This window comes from Pyrgilauda ruficollis, unplaced genomic scaffold (assembly GCF_017590135.1).
Source record: "Pyrgilauda ruficollis isolate IOZ18807 unplaced genomic scaffold, ASM1759013v1 scaffold26, whole genome shotgun sequence".
Classification (NCBI taxonomy): domain Eukaryota; kingdom Metazoa; phylum Chordata; class Aves; order Passeriformes; family Passeridae; genus Pyrgilauda; species Pyrgilauda ruficollis.
Genome location: NW_024523933.1, coordinates 614,826 through 630,782, shown reverse-complemented (window position 1 = coordinate 630,782; position 15,957 = coordinate 614,826). Strand labels below are relative to the sequence as shown.

The following is a 15,957-nucleotide window of genomic DNA, read 5'->3' as shown; positions in this document are numbered from 1 at the left end:
TCCAACTCAGACTCATGTGTTTCTGTGATTTTTTCCCAAAAAGTCCAAATAATAGCCAAAGAGAAGAAATACATCCCTGCCATACAGAAATGGCCGAACAGAGTACATTTTCATGTCTCATGTCAGACTGGTGGTGAACAAGTCCAGAGAGCATACCTGAAAGGAAACGGGCTCTAAGAGGAAAAAGGACAAGTTTACTTCACTGAATCTTGAATCCTGTGTTGAAGGCAAAAGTTTTCTATGGACACTTCTGTGTCTTACAGGAAAAGCATTATGCAGGCAGCGGCAGCATTCCTGTGAAGCTGGATATGCTGTACGCCTTTACAGACAGGGAATGAGAACAAAATTGGTTGTGTTCCAAATTGGCAGAAAAATCCTTTTTGTATGCCTAACCTGAAAAACACCTGACTTTTCAGATAACCTACTATTTTTAGAGACATTAGTGCATTGTGCATTCAAAATAGACATTTTAACATTACTTTAAAGTGCTTTTCTTGAATGTATAAAACTGCAAGAGGGAAGCTACTTTAATTTCCTCTTTATCTGATACGTGAAGTAGGATCAAGTTTTCTTCTTTATGTAAGGAGAAATTTGATTTAGAGCATTTAAATAATAAAATGTAATTGGTCTACAATAAATACTGTAGAATAAAAATAGGACTATCAGCTCCTAAAACAGCTGCTTTTACATGTTAAGAAACCAAACATGAAAATTGGAATATACCTATAAATTTTTAAGTATAATGTAAATCAAATAACAGTTTTATCCTAGCTGCAGAGAATATGATATCTAATTTGTAGGAACTTGAACATAGCAGAAAAAATCTCCGCATTAGAATAACTTGTATATAAAAAAACTTTTTTATAAGCCCCCTTTTTTTTTTTTTTTTTTTTTTTCATTTAGAATGAGTAGATCTCAGGTCAAAGTATAGTTGACCTTCTTTATTATGGCTTAACTATCTTTATATTAGCGGACACTGTGTTCCACCTCATTAATTAGTTCTATCTGTATGATTAATATTATTTGTTTTAGCTTTTAATACACTTTTTGTATAATGACCTTAGAGGATGTTAACTAAATATGGTGGGCTGTAACTTGAAATCAGGGTTTTTTTTTAATAATATGGGATCCTCATTTCTTTTAACATGTATGTTTCTCAGGTGCAATTTGAAGCTAATAGCAACCGTATGCTCATATGAATTAACTTGTGGCATGTGAAATAGGTATCTACGCATCAAACATAGAAAGCAGTACAAACTTTGTTTGGAAATGTGCATGTTCTCGTGTGTAACAGGGAGCTATTTGTGTAGTGTGAGATTTACTTGATGCAAAATGACCATGGGGTCAGGTACGAGGGATGAGATTCATATTGCTGACTTCTAGGACATAATACATGTGTGGTTTGGATTTACTTTGAGGGGTGAAATCCTAGTTATGCTTCTTAAACTTACTTTTCAAGTAAGGCTAGATTTTCAGAAGAGGAGAAAAAAAAACTTTAAAAAATCAGAAAGTGTGTCCAGCTTGCCAATAAGGAGTTACTAATTTGATTGGAACAGAGTTTCTTGCATGTCTATATATTTGCATATTGCATGAGGGTTTTTGAGTATCTTAGAAGGATATTTTGTTTGTTAGGAGAAACATTCATTGTGAAGGCAAAACCAAGCTATTTCTTCTCTTGAAAGGGATCGACTTTGTTTGCTTGCTTGTTTTTAATCTCTGTAATGGCCCTATCCATTGACACCCACTTCCTGACTAGGTCATTGTGTTTTATGTACTGCTCATGATTTCCAAGGATTAGATCTCCTGTTGGGGAAGTACTGTTAAAGGATTACTTGGAAGTCTCCTGTTTGGCTTCTTGTCAGTTAACTTCTGCTGTAATAATACATGTAGAAAGCAGGACACTAAAAATCAAGCCAATTCAGTCTTACTGTCAGTTGATCTCTTTCTTCATTTTATGCATTCAGTTGTCAGTATTCTTGTGATGGGAACAGCAAAGTAGGTACAATGAAAAATTTCAGAAGTAAGAAGTATAATGGAAATCAAATTAACTTCAATTGGTCCAAAAGAGAAATAAGTTCAAGGTATTCACAGAGAGAGAAAACATCTTATGTAAACATCATGGATTCTTTTCTTCATAAGAAAGATGTCCAAGATTTAAAGTAATAGCGCAGTTAATGACAATACAAAACATTCAAACTCCTGAATCTTGATTGGGATTAGAAGTGGATCTGTAAGAACAAGATGAGAAAGATGTCATGTGCATCAGTGTGAAGTTAGCAAGGTCTTTAGCAAGCCAGTGATACTATGCAGATAAGGAAATAGAAATAAAATTTTATAGCATTCAGTCAGTTCGATAACACACATATAGAAGTGACTGAGGAGGTTAGGAAATAACTACCTATTAGTCCAGTTAATTTTGCAATTCTTGAGTCTAAATGTTAATTTAGAGCATCACAGTGTCTTTGACTAAAGTGGAATGAAAAAATTAATAAAAAAATAAAAATATTCAGTTTGCAGAAAATACAAAAGATACTTAAGTAACTAATTTCTTACACTTACTCAGCTAAAGCGATGTCAAATTAAATGTGACATTTTACAAGAAAGTTATTCCTGGAATACATCTCACATGAGTTCAAAATAAGTCAGTAAGGAACTGAAGAAAGAAATGTGTGTTTTGATCACTTTTAAAAATGACTTTTATAATTCTACCACCAAAAAGACTTGGAAGACAGGTGTCTTCCCACAATGGTTGTAAATAATATAAACTACTCCCTGTTACAGCCCACCCCAAAAGGTGAGGTGACGCAGGTTCTTGTTAAGAGATTCCTTGGGGCAGATAAGAGTGAAACAACACTGAATGTCATATGAAACGACACAAATCTGTGCTTGTGAATATACACTTGGAGGGTTTATTTTAGAACAGTTTGGTTGCAATAGGGAGCACATATGTAACCATTTAGGTTATTATTATATGTAGTAATATAGCAATATAAAAGCATAAAAATAACACTTAAAAAAAAAGATGGTAAGGAATAGAAAGATATCACCACCCATGGACCTCACAATAAATAGGCAAAAAAAAGAAATTTATATTTTATAATTAACTTAATTACCTCATATATGGAAAAACACGTGATATAGGGAAGAAAGTATTTCTGGTCTTCTGAATACCATTATGTATAAAGATTATTTTTTAAAATGTTATTTAGAAATACTTTCAGAATAAGATTTTGCAGGATTTGCCTATTCGAGAAATTTAGAAAAAAGTTGATAAATACATAAAAACTCTCCTGTTTTACTGGAAGAGACCGAGACAGTGTCATTTTGTGAATGATATGCAGTATTCTGGAACAAAACTGGGGTGATATCAATTCTAGAGATAACCTCAATCTCATGTTTTAAAATCTCCGATACTGAAATCTTTTACCTGTTTTTTACAGCATAAAATAAAATACTCTGTGTCACAGGAACAAGCCTGTTATTTATGAAATGGGCTTTATATTGAGGGTGTGTAACTTGTCACTGGAATAAGAGTACAAGAAAGGGTGTTAGAATTCCCTAGAGCAAAAATTTCTTTGTGGTAGGAACATTTTTGGAGGAGGTAAATGCCAGATTCTTAAATACTTAAGATTCATTATTTGGATCAAGTCGTGAAGAGCACCAACATAAGAAATGCTTCAATTTTGGCCCCTAAGAGTTTGTTGTCCGCTGCTTAGTAAAGCATCTCATACCTAACTGAGAGTCTTCACAATCCTGAAACATTGGCCAACCATGTGCTAATTTTTTCCATTTTACCTAAGTTGTTCACACTACTTTTTGCCTGTGACTGTCTGTAGAAAGAAATAGGGAAGCCAAAAATGGAGGAAACAAATAGCGAGAGACGGTTAAACACTAGATCAGATTCTCCAGAAATATCTGCCTCTGGGAGTAGGCAAGTTTTAGGAAAAATATTGGGCAGTGGACAGAATCCTAGGTGATATCTGTTGCCAGGATTGTAAGTCAGTAAGTTCTGTTTCTTTGCTCTTTCATGTAGAGTAACTTGTACGAAAGTGGCATGCCATAGAAGTGACAAAATAGTTCTGATCTGCATTATTTAATGAACACAATTTTGAACATTTCCTTTTTTGAAAAATTTTAAATGGGGTCTAAAGTTAATATTTTGACACAAACCAAATGAATCTTTTCTACACAAAATCTCTGTTAAGGAAGACATATTGATATTCCATCACCATTATTTTATTACTATGACTTTTTTAGAACTACAGAGTATTTCATTTTATTGTTAATAGCATTGCCATTTATTATTGCAGTGAATTTGTTAAACACAAATAATTGCTATAGACTAGATTGGTGATTGTGGAATTATGAAGCAAGGATATAAAACAATAGTTAAGGTACTAAATTGGTTTATTTTGCATTTCTGTGTAGTTCAATCCGATGTTTTATTGGAATTAAAGGGTATTTTACAAATGAATTGATAAAGCCAAGATATATAGTTTTCTCATGGATTTTGTCTATGTCATATTATACGAGAATAAAACTCATTATCTGTTTTGTTTGTACAGTAATTATATTTCGTTGTCCTGTGCATTCCTTTTGCTTGCTCCATCTCATAATACGTGCTGTAAAAGCACACATAAATAAATAGGATAAACAAATTAAGCTGTTTAAATAAATTAATTTACTCTGCAGCTCTGTATTCAAATCTTATGTGCTCACTGGATTTCATTTTAATGAAACCCTTCTAAGAACAATACATTGTATGCCAAACAGTGAAATTATATTTTAAATGAATGATTAAATATACCGTGTTCTAATTTATATCAAATCTGTACACTGTGCATGCTTAAATCCTCCTAAATCTAAAGAAATAAATCTTCTACATTCTGAAAACATCTGCATTATAATCCTCCTCTTGAATACCCAGTTCATGGACATATAAACATAATCAAAGTCATAATAAGCCTAGAGCTATGATGCAGTTAAGCTATCCTCATCAAGGTTTTTGACTTAAAAACCTAAGACTGTTAAAGTGGAATCCACTTAAATGTCTTGCAAATTGCTCTAAAAAATCTCCTCCCGCTCCATCAGTATGATATCCATTGAATCCCTTTGCAATCAGAATCTCAAGTTCAGCAGATATTTTTTTATGAAACTTACCTTGAACAAATCTATTGATTACTATAGCTGAGGATGTTGCAAAATTTCTTAGGAATGCATTCGAGAAATAAATATTTATCTAGTGACTGTGCATGATAAAATAATGACTGCTCAAAAAGAACTTTTCTGTGTAAGGAATGTACTGCTTTTTTCAAGAAAATGCATTTCCAACAACGAGTTTTCTTTTGTGTTGTCAAACATGTACTAATTATATTATTTCATTGCCAAAAGCTTTTAGTGAGTTGAATGTGTGCAGTTGTTTGTTGATTGGTGGTTTGGGCTCATTGGTTTTTTTTCATTATAAGTCAGGTTTTCAGTTATCAAAAGGAGAAAAACAAGAAAAAAAAAAGTTAGATTAATGTCTTCAATCCTTCCAATAGATTTCCCCTATAGGATTTAATTATTTTTATCACTGTTTTTCCAAAACAGCCTCACTTTCACATACTTTAGCAATGAGCCTAGAGAACTTTCAGCAATAAAAAAGAAACTTCAGGGAAAGACAGCGAATTTTCTAGAAATAACTATTCTGCACTCATCTCCCTTTGATTATTGTTTGTGTCAAACTTCTGGGTAAGTATCAGATATATCTGTCTGCTACATGCTAACAATTCTCACATAGCAGATATGCAGTGCAAACTATCACGGTCCTTACATTCTGGTTTTCAAAACCAAGGAACCTCTTAAAGTGCATCATAGCTCCTCTTGGCTACCCTGCCAGGCCTTTCCCTGGATAGAAAAATATGATTGGTGGTTTTCCCCCATTTTGAAGTGATATGGCCACATTCATCCAAAATGTGTGATTCATTCCAAATTTGTGTTCCATGGTAAAAATAGACATTTGGACTTACATCAGTCATTTTACTGGTATAGGTGCTATAGGGAGGTTATAGTTTATTTATGATCCCTAACAGTTCCGTAAGATTTCATTGCTCAAGAAGCCTCTTTGAAATTAAAATATGAAGTAAAAGTCAATATGAGATAAAACAACAGTACCTGGGGTTTTTTTTATTTACAGAAATACATAGGCTAGCATCTGTAAGCCAAAAATGTATGCTTCCAATTCAACTGCATGATGACACAAGTAACAAAAACAAACCAACCAACCAACCAACCAAAACGCAAAATACCCAGAAAAACAAAACAAAGCAAAAAAACCAAACCAAAAAGCCAAACCAAAACAACAACAACAAAAAGGTGAACAAACCTCTTATTTTTTAAGTAGTCCAGAAGGCAGTTAAAAGCCTAATAGGATGAGCAGTGTTCACATTGCATGCTGGAATGTAAGGTCTAGTGTCCTAAAATTGCCAAGTTTCCTTTGAGAACACTCTGCAAATCCTGGAAACATCAGCAGGGAATGAGTAGGTTGTAATTCAGGAGGGAGATTCAGTTTAGGGAAGTAATGTTTGGAAACAGGGGCTTGGTTTAACATTGCCCTTTTTTTGCAATGATTTTTTGTGTGGTCTAGGAACGTGTTCCAGACAGCCCTTCTCCAGCTCCTTCTCTTGAAGAGGGCCGAAGACCTGGCAGCCATCCATCCTCTCATCGAAGCAGCAGCGTGTCCAGTTCTCCTGCGCGGACCGAGAGCTCTTCAGACAGAATCCGTAGGTCCCATTCTTCTCCTTCTCACCATTTTAAAACTGATGAGGTGCAGCTTGTTTTTCTGGTCCAAATGCCCTTGCCTTAAATAGATCTCATATGCCTCTTGTTCAGAAGTTCAGCTGCAGTAACTAACTCACAGCATTATGTTCCCCAGTTTACAGTATCATAATATCTGATGCTACATTAACAGGTACTGATATAAACTGCCATCATGTCATATTAAACATAAACATATGAGCAATGAAATACAGAATTGCAGGCGGGGAGCAATTTGCTAGATTAGTTTCAGAACTATACATATAGTGTAAACATTTTTAAAAGAAATTGAATTTTATTTAATCTGGTTACTCGGTTTTGATTTCTATATTGAATCTGACTTCATAAGCAATATTTTACATGGTAGAATTGCTTGGTAAAGAGAAGAATTGGGTTAAATAAATTAAAAATGTGCATACTTCATAAATTTTTTAAATGCAAAATTTTTTTTAATGGTGAGAAATATGATAGAATGAATATTATCACCTCATAGCTCACAGGGGACAGATTGAAATTAAACTGTGGTGTCCCACAGTGATGCCATTCTTATCAAAGTTCCATATGCAGGATGTAAATTACATGGCAAAGACTCTGAATTCTGTGATATTCCAGTGCAGCAATGGAAATTAAGGTTTTAAATGCATACTATTTTATGGCTATGTACTTAAATTCATATTACACTTGTCCATTCCCTTTAATACTGCTCTGTTGCAGGTTTTTTGTGTGTTTAAATTGTCTTTCCACAATGGAATTTGTCAGTAGGTGAAACTGGAGGGTTTCACTGGGACACACATAGAAGGCCATGAAATGGCTGTATGAAATAGGTGGCCATATTGATTAGATGCAACACGTGTCCTTTAGGCTGCTTCTTTTCAGGCTCTCCGTAGACTCAGGAAGCTGACTCTTCATTGACCTTCAGATGAGAGAGCTTTCATTAGTGTCTGATGAAAAATGACTTACCAAAGAAAAGAAATGAGGCCTGACTATGACAAGCTGAAAATTCTGTTTTCTTATCACTTGGACAATTCAGAGAGCAGATTAAATTGGAATTCCATATACTGTGACCTGTCTATTTCCCCAGGCTGGACTCACAAGCCTTTCATTATATTTTCTTTCCATTGTCCAGTTGAGGAGGGGGAGTGATGGAGTGGCTTTGGTGAGCACATGGTGTCCAGCCAGGATCAACCCACTGCAGACTTCATAAGTGAAGATATGAAAAAACCCCTCACAAATGTGGAATTAAATTTTTTTCTTGATTGAGTAGTGTATTTGTTTATAACTGAGGAAGACCTTTTCCATTATTCTCTTTAAAAAAACCCAAAACAACAAAACATCAGAAACCCCAAAAATCTAAATTGAGAGATATTTATTGTTTTTACTAAGAAATTGCTCTCTTTTTGTAACAAAAAAAAGGAAATTGTACTGTTCAGCTTACTCTATAATTTACAGAGAGGAGTAGGACATTTGCACATTTTTTCTTCTATGTGAACATAACAGAGTTCCTTGAGTAGTGGATCACTTCAATAACTTATTTGTTTATAAGTTAATTCTTTTCTGTCCTATCTGATTTGTTAACATCACACCTGATTCCTAAGTACATCTTTTGTGGTGCCAGCCAGAATAAGATGACTACTACAGGAATATGGGTTCCATATTAAAAAAAACCAAAAACTAAAAATGGCATAAACCTCTTGAAAAAACAATTTTTTTCAGAATAAAAGCGTAGAAATATGAGTTTCTGAGGTGTGTTTGAGACTCATGAAGGTATCTGAAAGTTGTTGGACAGGGCTTTTCCACGTGTCTGATGAGCAAATAAGCAATTCTCCTTTCCACAGAATATATGGAAAAACAGTTTGTCACCTGAAAGGCCACAATGCTTCATTTAAGGAGTTATTAGGGACTGCATATTGGGAATGTTGGTACTCAAGCATTTTTGTACAATGAACTAAAAATTTAACAAGACTTGTTAAATAAGCAAGAACATATTTGCAAATCTCCAACTTTATCCAAAGTTACTGAACTTTCTTTTTAAAATTGATTGTTTTAAACTAGAAGTAACAGGAAGAAACTTCTCCTTTATGTGGATCCTGATAGCACTAATTAAGTAACTTTGTGATTGTTAGAATTCTTGTATAATTAAGAGGAAGACTATATAAAATAAGTAAAAAAGAGTATTGTTAATATGACAGCTGATTTCTTTCTCCCTGTGCTCGTGTCTAGCAGCTGTCCATCAGAACGGGCTCTCTATGAACCAAATGCTGATGGGTTTGTCACCTAATGTCCTGCCTGGACCTAAGGAGGGTGATCTGGCTGGTCATGATGTGGGACATGAGACAAAAAGAATACACATTGAGAAAGGTAACATGAATGTTATAATTCTGCTGCTTGAGTGTAAAACAAGTGCTGTCTTGGTAGCTAAATATAATTGTGATTTTTAATTTCTTAATTGAGATTTTTCTTTTGTTGATTTTTTTCAGTTTCACAAATCAAATTGTAACAGGAAGATAACTTTCATTACTGTTGTATTTTGTCATCTCCAAGATTAATGAATATATATATATATAGATGAGGGAGAAATTTCATAAATATTGTGAAGTAGGATGAGTGAAAAACTGTTTTGCATTATTGTTGTCACTCTGACCCTTCTGCAGCACTGTTTAGTTGTTAAGTTTCTGTCTCTGTCCAGTTGACTTTAATGACCTACTTCCCAGAGGGACTGAGCACTGTGAAAATTAGTCCATGTGTGCAAAAACGAAAAAGGCTGATACCAAGCCATTAAATTAGGGAATTGCATAAAATTAGGCTGGTATACATTATATAATGGGATTTAAATTTAATTGAGTATATGACCAAAGTGTTTGATCTAGGTGAATAGTCCACATGCACTTATGCTGATTATGACACCATTTCATCTCTGCTGGTATTCAAAGTCAAGTTCCTGTTCAGGGCTCTTACAGGGGATTTTGGTGAGGTGATGTGGAATTTTGAAAGGTGCATTTTATGTTTTATTTGCTTAATATATATGAATTTTAAGTCTTATAGACTGGAAACATTTTTTTAAAGAGAGGCTTAAAAAGAAATACATGCTTTGAAAAAAAATTCTTCAAGCTTATGAGAAAAGTCAGTTCTTTGAGCACAAGAGAAAAAGGTACAATAACCACTCGTTGAAACAGAGCTGGAGAAACTGCTGTAGCTATGAAGATTTCAGAATAAGACATTTTGTGACATATTTAAATAGCTATAAGGTGATACCTCCTCTGTCTTGTGTTTGAACACTGAGATATGAAAAGGAATTAAAACCTGGACAATTCTATTCTGGACAGGTGGTGTTTTTAATAAGATTACCAGAAAAATTAATGGAAACAACATTTCTTTTATATAAACCATTTAGTTTGGTTCATTGCACACACAACCTGTTTTTGCTTACACTATGCCCTTACTCAGCCTCTGCAAATTGTATCCCTGCTGTGAAGTATGATGTGATCAAATAGGTTTGTTTTGAATTTCCATAAATGATTTTATTTCAGCCTTTGAAGTTACTTGTTTAACTGTAATCCGACTGGTAAGTTCTGCAAAGAGAAGTACATATTAAGAATGGCAACACTTTTGCATGTCATTTAATTTTTTAAAAGGTTTGTTTTTTTGGTTTTTTTTTTTTGTTTTTTTTTTAATTATGCTATCCCAAATGTATTTTCCCAGTCTTTGCAAGATCTATTCTCAGTAAAAGTGCTGAGAATTCTCTTTTTTCCTCAGTCCTGTTTAGGTCAAACCTCCTTTTTCTCCTTTTTTTTCTTTTTTTTTCTTTTTCTTTGTTTTTCTTTTTGTTCTTTTTCCCCCGCTCTATTCCAGCTACTGAATTAATGGTAAATATTCATGGGCTATCTAGATTTATAGGGGTTACTAAATTAAAAATTGTTTTCTGTCATGACTACATTTATCATGTCTCTCATATCAATCTTGTAACTTTAGTACTAATCTAATCTGCATTAAAACAAGTGATTTGACTTACAGATATTTGTGGAGATAGTAATTATCTAGTTTTGTCACTGTGAGCTTGCAGTCAGGTTTTGAAACTGTTGTACCCCTGGAAATCAGTCAGACTGTGACCATATTTAAAAATGCTAACACACATGCAGGTGGTGGCACTTTTATTGTTAAAACATCATTACCTTCATCAGCTGAGAAGGAGAGGAGAGGAGAGGAAGAAAGAGAGAGAGAGAGAGAAAGAAAGAAAAGAAAAAGAAAAAGAAAGAAAGGAAAGAAGTCAAAAGTTCTAAATAAGTATGAAGCATTTAAAAATTATTGTGTTTTCTTCTAAGACTTCTGTTGGCAGAGATATACTAGGTACAACTAAAATGTCTTTTAATAGAGCCTGGGAGAACCTAGAAAATTCTTACTGGTAAAGGAGGTGCTGTCTTTTCTCTTTTTTTTTTTTTTCTTCCATTAAAAAAATTAAAAGTTGAAAAATCTCTGAAGTTATCTGAGATCAGGGAGAATTTATTTACAGTCAAAAGATAATTTAAAGGGGAAACAAAGTAATAACAGAGGTAACTGATCAACATACCAAATTTTGAATGTCAGAGAGGTGAATCATTTGTTTGACCTGATCCATGAGCTGGATATGGGAGAAAAATGCCATTTACCTGTTAGAAATATAGCACAAAGGAGCTAATTTACCCAGTCCACACAACATGGTGTAATACATTTAGAAACAGTTCACTGGCATTGGCAAACTGAATAAGTCCTTCTAAGATCATCTGTATTCCTATTCAAAATCTAGCAAGAATTACTATTAATGACAAAAATTAGTTTCTTTTATTAGAGTGGTTCAAGCTACCAGTGGAGGGGTGGGGGGGGGTTTGTTTTGTTTTGTGGTTTTGTGGGGGTTTTTTTTTTTTTTTTGGTTTTTTTTTTTTTTTTTTTTTTTTTTTGTTTGGTTGGTTTTTTTTGTTTTGTTTTTGTTTTTTTCCTTTTTGTTTTGGTTTTTGGGTTTATTTTGGGTTTTCATTTGTTTGTTTGTTTGCGTTTTGGAGTTTTTATTACTATTTGCTTTTAGACTGTCTTCAAAATGCATTTTCAGGTTCTGGTATGAGGAGTTCTGAGTGACCTTACCTTCCACTGAGTCAGGTTATTATTATGACACCAACAATCAAATGAGGATCTATGGATCTGTCTGTTAAAACTAGAAAGTTCATGTCAGGCTCTGGATCATTATCTGTTGCAGGAAAACTGGGAGAGTTTCTGTTGTCAATGGCCATATATAAAACATGGGTGCTGGGGACATTTTCCAGCTGCTTAATCCAGGTGTGCAGCTTGGCTGCATCCTAGCTTCATGCTGGGTCAAGACACGTCTGAAGTTCCACTCATTCCCTGAGTTCCATAGGAAGGATACTTAGGTTTGCTAGGCCTATGTTGTGGTCCAGTGAGGTTCCAGTCTGGACATGGGAGGACAGCAGAGCACTGCTGCCTCACAGTTCATACATCACTCAATATGTCATCATCTATACCACAAGAGATCAATTACCCTAGATTTCCAAAGTTTCTTTGCTTATTAGAAGACAGCAGCATTTCCAGTTTTACTGAAAGAAGGCTGTAGAACTGCAAATGGTCCTGGGAAGAATGAGGTAAGTTCAAATACACAATGTTAGTTTAAGTGCTTGACACCAAAACCAAGCATCTAATTTTGTAATCTATAATTATGGACTCTTTGATGATGTTCATTTGTTTTTATTGAGTCAGATTTAATGAGAAGGGCTTATGTGAAGTATGGGATTCATATTAGAAAAGGTCCATGCAGTTTTCTATGTTAAGACTTTAAGTCTTTCCAAGTTTCTCTGACATGAAGAGTCTAGTCCCTCAGTTTTGGTGAGGTACATTTCATCACTTGTCCTTTTCAGCTTACATAGACATTCTGCAGACCTCCCAGTCTGAAACTTTGAGAAGCAGATTTTTGGTGGTTTTTATGGAGCTGAATACCTGTTCAGCTCTTCAGTAATGTTATTTGTTAAGGATAGGAAAGAGGAACTAGTGGAGAACATAAAAGACTAGACTGCTGAATCCTGATCCTCTTTTTGCTCATTGATCTGAAGTGTTTCAAAAAAAGAGAGTTCAAAATAACCAATGGCTTAGAAGTCAAACACACTGTACTTGGAGATGTGGAGCACATTTCCTGAGCAGTATCCTTAATCACTGTGCTTTTTGTAAAAGAGGGAAGTATATTTTAACATCATCCCTTTACCCTTATGACCTGGACTCAGGTCGTATTGGGTCTGCAAGGTGTAATTTATAGCTCAGTCCTGCTGACAGTGTTTGTCTGCTTACTAGCTCCAGGTAGCTGCATTCAATTTTTTTGGGTCATGTTGGAGGCAGTGGCTGCTCGTAGCACCCCCTAACTGATACCTGCCTAGCAATACCTACTCTGGACTCTATAAAGGAGTGTAAAACTCAGCTCACTTCAGCCCAAGATTCCCTTATGGGGGACAGCTACTGAAAAGTTAGTTGCTTTTACACCAAATTTAGATGCTTAAGTGCTTTATTGGATCTGGCCTTAGGGCATCAGATTATAATTTTCTGTCTCCATCAATCTGGGGTTTTTTTAGATAGACACCAACAGCAAATGAAGCCTGAATGTCATGCTTACATTTTCAATGAAATATGTTATTTGAGATGTTATGGGAAGGACACTCTCTTGCTGAAAATATGCATGCGGTTTTCTATGGCAAAATAGAAAATACTCACCACGCTCACAAAACAAGTTAAAGTATTTCTTTCAGAAGAGCTTTAAACTATGATATTAATGGAAATTCCACAAGTAATTTTCAGGTAATCAACAATAACTGCTTCTTGACAGCAGCAATTAAGGTATAATTTTATCAAATTCACATATGAAAAAGTCCCTTGGTTTGTCTTTCTTTTTATTTTATGTACCCCTGTAGAGACAACATCAGTCTTAGACATTTGGCTAATATTTTATAGAAGAGAATAATAAAATTTCAAAGAATCCTCAGTTAAAAATAGAAAGTAATTTAAATTCCAAAGTTAGGATTGGATTTTCCTGTTAGCATTCATGTATCAAAAAGAGGACTAATGACAAGTATGCCATCCTATATAGTTAGATATTCATTCTGTATTATCAGCAGTAAATCCTCTTACAAGGCATGCACAATGTAAATATACATGTAAATATACATGCTTATTCACCTTAACAAATACAGAAATACATATGAATATGTTTCTATAAATATGAAAGACTCAGAAGAAATTTTAGCATCAACACCATTCTCTTCAACCTGAGCTGTTCTCTAATAAAGTCATCAAGCAAGTGATCCAGACCTCTGCTTAAATTCTGTTTCTGGTCTGTTACAATTTTAGTTCGTTTTCTGAGAAAGCCCTTTTTCAAGGAGAGTACTTAATAGTTGATGTACAGAGTAATTTTCATTGGCAGTTCTGCTTCCCAGCTGCTTGTGTAAACATGTTTTATCTGTTCATTTTTGTATGGATGCATACTCACAGAGGGATACTCAACAATATATTTATTTGAATGAATATTGCATTTTAATGTAACAAGAAGAATATTATTATACTTTGATGGGTTTCTACATGCCAATACATTGGCAGTTAACACATTTTAAGTCTACATTCTGAATTCACATCTTAAATCTTATCTATTAAATCTTAATAGATTAGTTTTTAAATCCTTAAGATAATGAGTTCACACTTTCTACATCACATAGGACTTTTCAAACTCTTAAAAGATAATAGTCAAATTTTTGACCTATGACAGATAATATAATAATGGTCTGCTAAATTAAAGGTTTGATAAAGCCAGTATCACCAAGATAACCTTTCTACACTTTGGTGTATCTTTTCACTCAGTCTGAGAGGCTCAGGAATTTTAAAAGTACATTAAAAGTTATTACAGTTAATGGATTATAAAGGTGAAAAATAAAATCAGAAGTTTTTTCTTAATGGTTTGTTTTTTGCTAAGTAGCTGGAATACATCTATTTTTGTTACATAGAAAACATAGAAGCCTTTCATATTATTGAGCAGTGTATGAATATATGTGTAGGCAGGAAGGAGTGCCAAGGTAGTACAAACTTCTGAAAGCTTTTTTTTCAGTGCAAATAATCGGATAAAATTATTTCTATAGACCCTCATCAAGTCATCCTCCAATGACATTCCTCTGCAGACTTGTTTGCTACTAGGGGCCTTTATTCTGCTGGGGTAGTGGTAGTTTTGGCACATTTTATGAGAGATATGCTGTGCAGTTTTCACTTGATGGATATGTGCACATCACTTCTGAAACATTCCCGGCTAACTAGGCTCAGTGTAGCCCAATTGCACATATGCAAACTGCCTATTGTACATTTGCAGTGACTCACATGAATCTTGGACATATCTGATTTTCTGAATAGGCTCATATGAGTTACATGTGCTCAAAATCTGATGTATTTTCCTCTATTGAAACAGCTCTACGTGTACAGTCCTTATGTGTCTTGTGCCCCAAACAGTTCTGAAAGGTGCTTTATTCTTTTGTTTCTTTTTTCCCCCCAACTTTCTTTTCAATGGCCATTTTGTGTCCTTCATGCAATAGACCTTAGAATGGTCTTTAGTTTTTTATGGTCTTTATTGTATATATAGTGGAGAGGAACTATAAACCCCTTTGAAATAATTTGCATGCTCATTTTGATTTTTTTATTGAATTCTTAAATGAATGACATAATGGTTATTGATAAGATGTTAGAAAGAGCCTTTTTATCATGCTACCACATTGAAGTTTTCAAATCATCAGTTCCCTTAGTGTTTACTTCTAGGAGAAATACGTTACAGGGAATGAAGTTAAAGAAGTTGTGGCATTCCATTGTGAGAGGATATGTCCCGTAGCACCATGAGGGTGATCAAATATGGTTCTGTTTCTCCAAAGTAGTTATTTGTAGTTTGACTTTTTGCAGGAGAACAAAAGGATGCATGATATGCCTAGCTGCCCTAGAACTAAATTCTGAAGACATTAAGAAACACATAATTGTTTTGTGAATGTAAAGGGAGCAGTGAGTCATGTTCTTCCAGAAAACTCATGTAAGTGAATGCCCTGTCTTAATGGAAATTTATCTACTAGGCTTTATTTGTACCACTTTTTTCTAGTGGTTACTGTTACAGAAAAG

General features: G+C 34.3%; 1 protein-coding gene across 4 annotated transcripts in view; it reads left to right on the top strand.

The window, feature by feature from the left end:
* Positions 1-15,957, top strand: part of DACH1 (dachshund family transcription factor 1) — a 353,487-nt gene that overhangs the window by 242,482 nt on the left and 95,048 nt on the right. For 2 of the 4 annotated variants that reach the window (XM_041471247.1, XM_041471249.1), the window contains exons 5-6: positions 6,626-6,761; positions 9,019-9,153. In XM_041471247.1, the coding sequence (XP_041327181.1) occupies positions 6,626-6,761; positions 9,019-9,153 (271 nt within the window). Of the gene's footprint in view, positions 1-6,625; positions 6,762-9,015; positions 9,154-15,957 lie in introns of all 4 variants that reach the window. The other 2 variants (XM_041471246.1, XM_041471248.1) reach the window with 1 other exon arrangement.